The following is an 11,325-nucleotide window of genomic DNA, read 5'->3' on the forward strand; positions in this document are numbered from 1 at the left end:
TAAATTCAATCAAACACATGCTTAATTTATTCCAGAAAAGAGAAAAAGAAGCAAACACCAACACTGCAAATTCGTCTTGAACATCGAAATTTCCGGCGCAGAACACCCTATGATGGCTACCGACAATTCCGAAGTCTATCACGAAAGGCAAAGATTACAGTTTTGTCTCGTTCATTCTCTCAACTCCCTTTTTCAGGTGCTTCTGCTCTTTCCCACTGATTCTTCAAATACCAGCACTATCGACGAATACCCATCACTGTTTTAATTTCAAATTTCATTTCTTTTTGCATAATTTCACTTATTCACGTTTCTTTCTGCTTTCGGGTCTATTCAATTTCACCTTGATCAGCAAAAGGATGCTTTTACTAGAGCAAAATTGAATGAAATTTCTGAAAGACTCGCAATTCAAGACTCCAACACAGAAACGTGGACCCCATTCTCTTTTATATTCAAGCCCCATCACAATGTTTTCACTGGAAACTATGACGTAAATGTTCTAATTGCGGCTTTGGAAGAGAAAGGAAAGAGTGTGGAGTGGCATGATCGCAGAAAGGGGGCATCTTGCATTGATCTTGATGCACCAGTTTTGATGGGGATTGTGATCAATGTGTCAGCGTCTAGGTTTGCTGGGATTTGGAGAAGTAGGCACTGGATTGCATTGAGGAAGATTAACGGGGTTTGGTTTAACTTGGACAGTGACCTTGACGCCCCTCAACCTTTTCTTGATACACATGAAGTAAGGAAGTTCTTGGATTTTACATTGGCAGAAGGAGGAGAGGTTTTGATTGTCTTGAATGAGAAACAGTCTTGAAAAATTAGAATTTAATGCTTGTTCACTCTACCATTAGAAGTTAGATTCGGATATTTGTGTACAGTACCAGATTGATTGTATTTTCATGTAGAATATAGCTTTGCTCATCCTCTTCTGAAGATTTTTAATGAGTTTGTTTTGTGAATAGTGCTTGAAACTGCTTCTGGAGGATGTTCTTAATAGGAGATTGTATCTTTTCTGCAATACACTTGTTAAGCTGAAGTTTCCATGTGTGTCTTGGACCTGTGCTTCTTTTGAACCATTAAGCAGGACATGTGTTTTTCTTTCTTGAAATGTTGTACATACAAAATTTACAATGAAATTGTTAATAGCAGAAAAACTCTTTTGTGCAATGTACTTCAGTATCATCAAATATACTATAAAGGAATCTAACTTGGAGACATTCTTTGAACTTTAATTCCAGTGATCTATGAATGGAATACTTATCTTTTACTCAATTTCCTTAAGGCGATGATCACCAAGTATAGACTCTTCATTTACAATTGTGGGAATACTTTTTTATATGGTCAGTTAAAGTCATGGAGGCTGCATAGAATGGTGTGTAAACCATCCTATATGATAAGAAAATGATATTTTAACACCATTTTTTGACACCATTTTGACACTGCACACGTGTCAAAATGTGATTGAACGATTTCAAATTAAAAAAGTTGAGATATGGATATATTTGGAAGAGAAAAATCAAAATTTGTTTTTTTAATTTGAAATCGTTCAACCACATTTTGACACGTGTGCAGTATCAAAATGGTATCAAAAAATGGTGTAGGTGGCATAGAAGAACAAATGTCCCCAGACTTCTTTTTTAATAACCATAGGTAACTTCAATCTTTTCTACAGTTGCGACTTGTAAAATATTATGCAGCTATTACCTACAATGTCTTATAAATAATCACATATTATCTTGGTATTGATTGTTCAAGGTTTTGATTCGGTTTTTTAATGAAAGATTTTGTTTCTTGATGCAAGCAAGTTGTCAAACAGCACTGGTTAATGGCCATCTTCTGTAAATATTCCTTTGGGCATTGACGGGTGGGATAAAAGAAATTCATTTTACTGAGATATTTATTCTTCATGGATATCCCTTTGTGGAGTGTACAAATTCATTCCCCTGATCTGCCATAAAAAGGGTCTAACTCATATATGGCTTCCTATTTTCAATGCTAATAGATAAGGTACAAGTTGGCTTGTTTGTCTCGCTCCGCCATGGACCAGTTCTTTCACAAGATCATCAAAAGCAACGTTAAAAAGGTAAAAGGTCTGGAGGTTTGATCTAAAGTGAGGCTTTCACTTTTATTTTCAAAGTCCTGGTAGAAAGCCATAGTGATGTTCTCCTTTTGTAAACAACTGCTAGAATATTTGTAATCAATTTGGATGGGTTTTTTCAATAATAATATATAGTAGAAGAAATTGAATCAAACTTCTTTCATAATATAAAATAAACTTATACACTTCACCTTAAAAAAAAAAGAGAAGATGAAAGCTTTTGAAACTGATGTGAGGGTGTTAATTTATTGTCTGCTTAATTCCTCTTATTTTCTTCAAAGTGCTTAAAAGAAGTATATTCAAACTAGTATTCTAATTATCAAAACATGTTGCCACTCAATTTCATGATTGACAGATTGAGTTATTAAATCATTTCAACATCTCAGTGGAGAATATCAAACCTTTGGCCGTTTCTTTTGCCATGTGGTCCACTTGTAACCATATTTGCTAATAATTTGCTGATAAAGGGCAGAAAGGTAACTCACCCGAAATATTTCCTTTGCTGCATAACAATAAAAATAGCACCACGTTGTTCTGAGGAGCAGCAATGTGGTCGAAAGTTTCACACCAAGTGTTGACTGTTTTTCAGTTCAATGAGTAGAAATTCGTTGGTGACTTTAAATCGTCAAACTCCTTGGCATTCTGGATGAGGATCTGTTGCTTTCTTTTAGTCAAAAGATCCAGAAAATCATATTTTATTTCTTACTTGGGAGGTTTCACACCGTATTTCTATTTGAACTTTCTTAGTTTCACATCAGGCATAAATTTAGAATCATATCTTTAGATGTTTGCTACTTAGCCACATTTTTATTACATCTCTATATTCTGTTGATAATAAAACAAGAATAGCACACACATTCTTACCCTTTATTCCCAAAAGCAAGATGTTAAAGCTGTGAGGACTTTAATATCAGAAGATATCATTTTTGTTTTTCCAATGCAAAATGAAGACCGATGAAATCATGTCAACTAGTTCACACTATTCTTCAGAGATAAATTATTTAGCAGCAACTCAGTTGGTTGTCTTGTTGCAATGAGCTTTGAGAAAAGAAATAGAAAAACAATGCAGCAATCCTACTGGTGGTTCTGAGAGCATCTTCAGAGAAATGAGTTAAAGAATGTAGCCCCCACCTTCCTGATATTTAAAACAGTTTCTTGCTCTGAGGGTGGGATGAGGTTGGAACTGGAATGATGACTCAATTACTTTAAAATAAAATATTCATGTTATCTTTGATTATACTCAACTTAGATACCGCTTCTTTCTCCACTACATGGAAAAGCTTAAACGTGTGCTCTGCAAAGTCACAGGGCGGCACTGCATCTGCAATAGAAAGTAATAAAGAGGGTTAGTGTATCTGCAACTTTCTACACCTTTAATATGACCCTTTCTCACCGTCTATATTCACTTTACACACACACACACATATATATAAATAAATATGAAAGTTTATCAGGTTAGTGATAAGAGAATAGAGGAGTACATTTCTATCTTATATTCTAATGAATGGTTAAAATTAAAATTAATTTAGACCATTTTTATAATCCTAGGAGAGTGGAAGAAATGAAATTTCTATAGCAAAATATTATGTATGTAACCAATGTCATGTAAAAGAACTTGGTTGATTGTGGTTGCTTCCTTGTACTTTTACACATTTCTTTTCTGATACTAATGGAACTGATAGGAGAAATAGTGTAAACAATCTCATCTAGGAAAAAGGACTTGAGTATTGTTGCGGTTTTTTCCTTACTTTTTCATGATGGAATCAAGAGAGTCCTATAAATGGTTGTTCATCACTCACATAAGAAACTCCCCATTCCACAATTCCCACCTCTCTAAAGATTCTGCTTCCAAAGTCTCCCCTACAATCCCTCAACTTTATATAACATCATCATTGCGCTCTCTCCTAATGCTATCATCATTCAAACAGGAATAAGCAACAAAATGAGTCACAGTGGCTACATCAATGAAAAAACAGGCTTGTCCTTGAGACAGAATTCCAGCAGGAAATCAACCAGAAATGGACAAGTGAAGAGTTGCATGTTCAGGATTCCTTGGCAGTCTGAGACCTCTCCCGTTGAACTTGTGAAGGATCTTGCAGAAAGAGTAACTAATGCTCTACGCTTGATGTCTTCAAGGAGATCTTTACACCGAGGCTCTTCTTCCCTAACAAGATCAAAATCAGCAGGCTCCTCTGTTGATTTTCATAGAACTGCTGCTGTTGAGGATTGCATTGAGTTCATCCACTCTTCTTTTTCAAGATCAAACTCCTCAACCACAGCACCCCGCCAAGATTCTATACAAGCTCCTTGATTATAGACAGTTACAATCATGTGCTTGATACCATGTTTAAGTGTATATCTTCCTTTCTTCTCTCACCTCATAATGATGGGAATTAAGCCATCCTTTTATGCTTCTGTACAAACAGAATCTGTGTATATTCATTCTTCTGATAAATTTCTTACAAGGTGTTTTAAGTTTCAATGAAACAAATGCAATAATCTACGTTTTTCTAAGAAATATTATGTGAAATTATTGGTGGGATTTTATGTTTCACCAAGCACACGCTGAAAACAATATGAAAAGGGTTAGAAGAATATGAGACGAAGATGTAAAATCCTCGCTCTATATCTCTACTACGTTGGTTTGTTCATCCTTGTATGGATCTTTTGCATAGCATCATTACTCATTCTCGTTGGAGTATGAAATATATAAGCCATGAAATACTTCCCTTGTCTCTTCGTTACATGCACGGATGAAAGTGAGGGTTCTTATAGCAAGTAGCAAGAGTGAATGATTTTGTTTTCACCATTTTTCAACAATGATATATTGATATTACTAAACAGAAATGTCCACTTAAAACTTGTTAGGATAGGCCTTGATGTGGTTATGATACTATATTAGAAAATGAGTTTAAGTCTAATTCAATTTTACAAAACTGATTTTGCATTTCACTTATATATTATAATGGGTTTAAGTCTAACTTAATTCTACACAATTGATTTTGCACCTCACTTATATATTATAATTTAACCTTATCTTTTAACATGAAACTTCCAACACTGCTAAGGTGATAAACTGTTAGTGAAAGCTCAAAGAATAAGGTTCTTTGTCTAAAATAGTGTCTGTTTTTTAAAGAACTGGATCGTGATTAGTTGGTCATAGATTTAAACTTGATTTTATTTTCTTCCAACTTTAATAACTTTTCCTATAAATGAATTGGAGTTAAGTAACTTGTAATGTAATGAAGCCATAAGCTTAGTCCTATTTGGATGAGTTAATCAGGTTTAATTAGAAATGAACATTAAGGAAATATGCAGAGAATATTCTCGTATTGAAGTGAATGACAAAAATACCCGTGAAACAGCAAAGGAAAGATTTTATTCTTAATCATAGGATTTGATCTGCCTAATTTATTGAGTCATAAAATCCTTAATGCTCATAATCGCCATATAAAAAGAAAGAGCTTTTAATTTGTCAAAATTAAATTGTGCTTGCTTGTAACTGAACCAAAATGAATCTATTTATCGGTGAAAAATGGATAAGAAAATGATATTTTAACACCATTTTTTGACACCATTTTGACACTACACACGTGTCAAAATGGGATTGGACGATTTCAAATTGAAAAAGTTGAGGCAGAACCAAAGTTTATTTTTTCAATTTGAAATCGTCCAATCACATTTTGACACGTATGTAGTGTCAAAATGGTGTCAAAAAATGATGTTAAAATATCATTTTCCAAATGAATAACATAAAAAAGCTAAATAAAGAAGACTATAATGCTTTCATAATATCAGCATAACTATTCACAACTAAAATATAATGTTCAGTATGATAATAAACAAGTTCTCGCAACTAAAAAAATACACATAATAGACAAAAGTGTAATTTTATTAAAAAATAAAATAAAATTATATGTTCTCTATAGTTCCAAAGAGGATAATACCATATTATCTTGAAAATAGGAAAAGCAACTATAAAAAAAATATTAAAAGAAAAATTAATTTTCTCTCATTTTTTTTCTCAAACATTGAAATAATAAAAAGAAAGAAAAAGATTTTGGAATAATATAAGAAAACATTGTTTTCTTTTTATAACATAGAAAGTAAACACGAAGTGAGTTCTGTCTTTTTCATATTCTTCTATTTGAAGATTTGGATGAAATTAATCAAATTTTCATATCATACTTTATTTTTTATCATCATAGAATTGAATTCATGTAAATGTTCACCAACTTTGTCTTGATTTTTATTAGTGCGAATCATTTTCATATTCACACTTCTCTCATCTACTACTCAAACAAAATGGTAATATAGACCTAGACCTATGTGCTTTGTTCTTCTAGAACAAAAGATAGTATTTCTTCTCATGTGCAAGACACTATAACTGTCACAATATACAATGAGTTTTTTTTTTTTTTTTTTTTTTTTTTCCAAGTTCTTCCATTAACTTTTGAAATCAAATAGCTTGCTTGCAAGCTTCATTAGCTGCCATGCACTCAACTTTTGTAATAAAACAGAGTTACAACATCTTATATTTTGATGATTAATATTATTTTTTAATTTATCATATTAATCAAATATCTCATAAATTTTATTTCCAAATTTATTCTATCTTCGTCTTCAAATCCTTTAAAAAAAACAAAATAAACTTTACATTTAAATCTATTTAAATTCATGATCTCTATCTTTCTCAAATAATTTCTCCTAAAAGAATACATCCTTAATGTAAGAAATAATAGCTAAGTTAGGTTACCTCAATCTTAATTACTAAATGATTACTAACCTATTTTTTTTTAATTAAGAAGACTGAAATATTTTCTTGATTCGGATAAACCATCTGAACAACTCTTACCCTCACATATCACACAAAGTAAAAAAGATAAATATTCTTGAATTAATTGAATTGTCTTACAAATTTGTTAATGGTGGGCAGCTTTTCTTTTGACTCAACTTAGAGTAGTTGGCTATTTCACTAACACTAATATTTTGCTTAAGCGTGATAGTTTGGGTTATGGAATATTTGGTCACTTTGCTAAAAGTCTAACGTAAACGAGTTTATCTATTTAACAGGATAATATTCTCTTCACTTTTACTCTCCATGAATTATAATGTCGAAATATTTGAACTAACCAATTAGAAAATACATAGAAATGCAAAATATTTACTATAAAAAGTTTAGTTGATTTCCTTTACTACACACCCAAAATATTTAACCATGTGTATTTCAAAATCAAGACTTTATCCATAAAAATTAATTTGATATTCCTCTCTACCTTTTTAAAAGATTTTCACTCTAATTTAATTGATATTTTCAAAATTCAACATAATATTAATATATATATATATATATATATATATATATATATATATATATATATTTATTTATTTACTTATTGTAATTACCAATAAATTTCAGACTATTACTAACTTTCAAGAATTAATTTTATAGATTTAATTATCATTAATTATATATTTTGAACTTTAAACCAAAATTTTATTCAAACAATAATATAAAATAAAGGACCCTTTACCCTGTATGTGACATCCCAAAATATCATATACACATATAATATAATAGGATTCAGCTATTATAATATGTGAAAGCAGTTGAGAGATAGAAATAACAGTATTTAAATATTTATACAGTCATCCAAAATATGGAGGAAATTAAAATGAATCATAACTTGAGTATAAGTTTCCAAAACTCCCCAAAATACAAGGTTACTAAACTCTAAAAAGGCCTAAAGAGTGTGTTCCAAAAGTACCGAACTATTTAAAATAAAAGCTAGAAGTTTTTCAAAATAAAGATCTATTCAACCAAGAGCTAGAAGAAGTCCTAAGTACTAGACGGCTGCACCTTCTTCATTCTTCAATGTTTGCTCCAAGGGCACATCATCAACTACTTCTCACATCCAAAGGATTGGATGATCATTGCAAGGGGGAAGGCAAATACATACAACAAACAATGCAAGGGTGAGCTAGGTATAAAAAGCATGTTATCAATCAAGTATTTCAAGTATGCAAGGACCATAAACAATGCAGACTAAGACCAAATGCATTTTTATTGATACCAATGACCGACCACATGATTTGACCATCCGGACTAGTATGAAATGTCGAGTCCCAGGGGTTTATGCACTTGTAGTGGCCCTACTGCTTTGCAAAGCCATTGCTGAGAGGTTTCACCCGACCACACACAAGTGTAAGCCCTTTATAGCGGTATAGGTCTACAGCGAAAGTGCCTATCCTAGGACCTCCTGCTATTCTCACCACATGTCTCATCACTCTCTACTTGAGCTTGGATGATCATTAGAATGTCAGGATAAACCCCATCAGGAACTCCACCATTCATACGGTCAATCACAACAAACTACAGGGCACCACCATGTAACCTCCCTTGAGGATCATGGAATTACGTCCATCAACCATACTTTGAACATACATGCTTTCAAACTATAATTCACCATTTTAAATCACATGATATTCCTCTTGAATCAATAATGTACCTCATAAACCACTTTGATTCATCAAACATAAAATTTCATAGTCATTCAAGTGCATTCTTACTATATTGTCTCATACCAAACCCATACACCATCACACAACATCAACCATGTTATAAAACAACTCATACATTACATACTTTCACAAAACCATCACTTATTAACACAAATTTCTTCATGAATTTTAATTATCAATACTTAAGAAATTCAAACAGCTTGGAGACCCTCACCAATGGTTCCAGAAGGGTCAAAAACCCCCCAAAACGACCTAAAGAACGTCTAAAACGGACATCCGGAACCCCACAAACTATCAAAAACAAAAGCAGCAGTAGGAAAGGGCGCCCAACGCCCTTTAGGGGTGCCCGGGCGCCAGAATTAAAGTAAAACAGCGCGTTGAAGGGCGCCCAACACGCTTCAGGGGCGCCCGGGCGTGGATTGTGCATATTTTTCTGCAGATTTTTCTACAGATTTGCAAAACCCACACCCCTAAGTTCTGTTTTAGACCTTTTTATGAATTTAAAGGTCTAAAACAATTTCAAACAAAGGCAACCTATAATTGGTTGGTTTTGTAAATGTTGTTCACAAAAAATACAATATTAAAAGGAAAATTACACAATTTAAAGGGACAATTACACTTTCTTATATCAGCTACAATGACATTCAACCCCTTTTTGTATTTTCTGTACTTACCTTCCCTTTTAACAACCTAACAACACATAAGTCTTCATTTCCTATTGTTTGTTTGCCGTGTCAGACCTTAAAATGACTATTACCAAACCAAGACCAAAGGTCACCTTACACACCCATTCAAGTAACTCATCTTGTCTCCCAAATATCTACACAAATACATTGCAACATAACTATATATCATATCACTAACTTTTCACACACACAAACCAAATTCTACTAGCCTCATCAGTTATAAAATAAAAAGCAATCTTCTTCAACCAATTCCTCTTCATTTTCCTCATACCTCATCATATTTGACTCTTCCATCTTTCGACAATTGATCTACCTCATAAGATATTTTACTCCAATATTCCATTTCTCCATAGTCATTGTAAAACAACACAATAACTTTCAATCTCAATAAGCATTAATATATAAAAACAACCATGATAATCAAAATGAATATTTACATTTTCGATTCTAGAAGCTAAAATGTATGTTTACATTTCATATTATACAATCTAAAATGCATATATTCATTATGAATTCTACAATTCAAAATATAAATAAGCATTTTGAATTATACAATCCAAAATGTATAAGTGCATTCTGAATTTTACATTTTGGATTATACACTCCAAAATGTATATAAATAGTATTTAATATTTCTAAATTTTGGATTGTGTAATCTAGATTATTTATCGATGGCACAATCTGCAACTATAACTCAAACATAAAATAAATCTTATACACAACAAAATTGTAGTGAATCAAAGCCTCCTCCCACCACCACTAACAATCACCAACATAAATCCTGGTTATCAACCACCACCTACACTTAATCACCTCTAACAAGCACCATCAACCACCATTGAGACTAGGACGGAAAATAATTCAGCAAACTATACTAAAACTACATTTAACCATAATATATATTATACTTAAAAAACTAAACTGGTTTTGACTAAAAACTAATTAAACTATTCTATAGTTCATTTTAAAAAAATTGAATTTTACACCATTTCAGTGCAGTTAACTATGTGAATCACAAATTTTTTCTCTTCTCTTATCTATTCATGACACTTTAAGCTATTCCTATAATACTTTTATTTTATTATCTTACTAACCTATCAACTATGGTTGCATCATTATATTAGAGTGAAAGCAAATGTATATATATATATATATATATATATATATATATATATATATATATATATATTCCATCTTCTTGTTCGTGTTAGCTTCCTTTTATTTGTTTCCTCAATATTGGTATGTTGGAAGGTAATTTGAATTCTAATATTCAGTTTCTTTTGAATCTTGAATTGCATCTGTCTTTTAAAATACTGTACTTAAACATGTTAGTTCATGCAATGAGCTATATGATCTACATGCACCTCATCACTTGTTTGTATGTGCAATTTACTTAAAAGGAAGACTTTAAAAGGATTGGGCAAAACAGTAGCAGATGATGAATCTCTTAACTAGGGCAATTAATTTGTTTTTTATTTATTTATCCTTTTTTGATTTGTGATAGAAAACTTAAACCTTATGAGTTAAAATTACTACAGTTAGCACTTCAGTTCAGTTTATACTATAGTTTAATTCAATTTAGTGCAATGGAGATTGGTAGAATAAAAAATAGTTCAAACAAACTATTTTTTGGTTTAGTACAGTTTTTAACAATATACTTCAGATTTCATTTTACTCAACTTAATTGAGACACACATTACAAGATAAAAAACCTAATCCATTTAATACATTGTCCCTTTTCTATTAATTTCAGCAAGATTATAGTTGGAATTTTAGAAAAAAGACAATGATATTTTGACAGTCAATTTATTTTACACCCATGTGACATTATCTTTTACTCTTTTTAACTCTGTTTTTTTTCTTTACAAATATGAAAGTTTTCTTTCTTTTTCTTAACAAATATAAATATAAAAGTTTATTTTATGATCATTTTACTCATACAATGGTTTATCAAAAGGTTGCTTTCGGTGTCAAATAATTTTTTTTTAAAAATGTTTATATAACAATTTTTTTACAACACTT

General features: G+C 31.5%; 1 protein-coding gene across 1 annotated transcript; it reads left to right on the forward strand.

The window, feature by feature from the left end:
- On the forward strand, positions 1-4,619 carry LOC106763406 (josephin-like protein). Its single transcript, XM_022782184.1, has 4 exons — positions 1-196; positions 350-808; positions 960-1,033; positions 3,935-4,619. Exons 1-4 carry the CDS (start codon positions 110-112, stop codon positions 4,404-4,406), a joined length of 1,092 nt encoding a protein of 363 aa, XP_022637905.1. The 5' UTR covers positions 1-109; the 3' UTR covers positions 4,407-4,619.
- The last annotated feature ends 6,706 nt before the right edge of the window (positions 4,620-11,325 follow it).

This window comes from Vigna radiata, chromosome 6, assembly GCF_000741045.1.
Source record: "Vigna radiata var. radiata cultivar VC1973A chromosome 6, Vradiata_ver6, whole genome shotgun sequence".
Classification (NCBI taxonomy): Eukaryota; Viridiplantae; Streptophyta; class Magnoliopsida; order Fabales; family Fabaceae; genus Vigna; species Vigna radiata.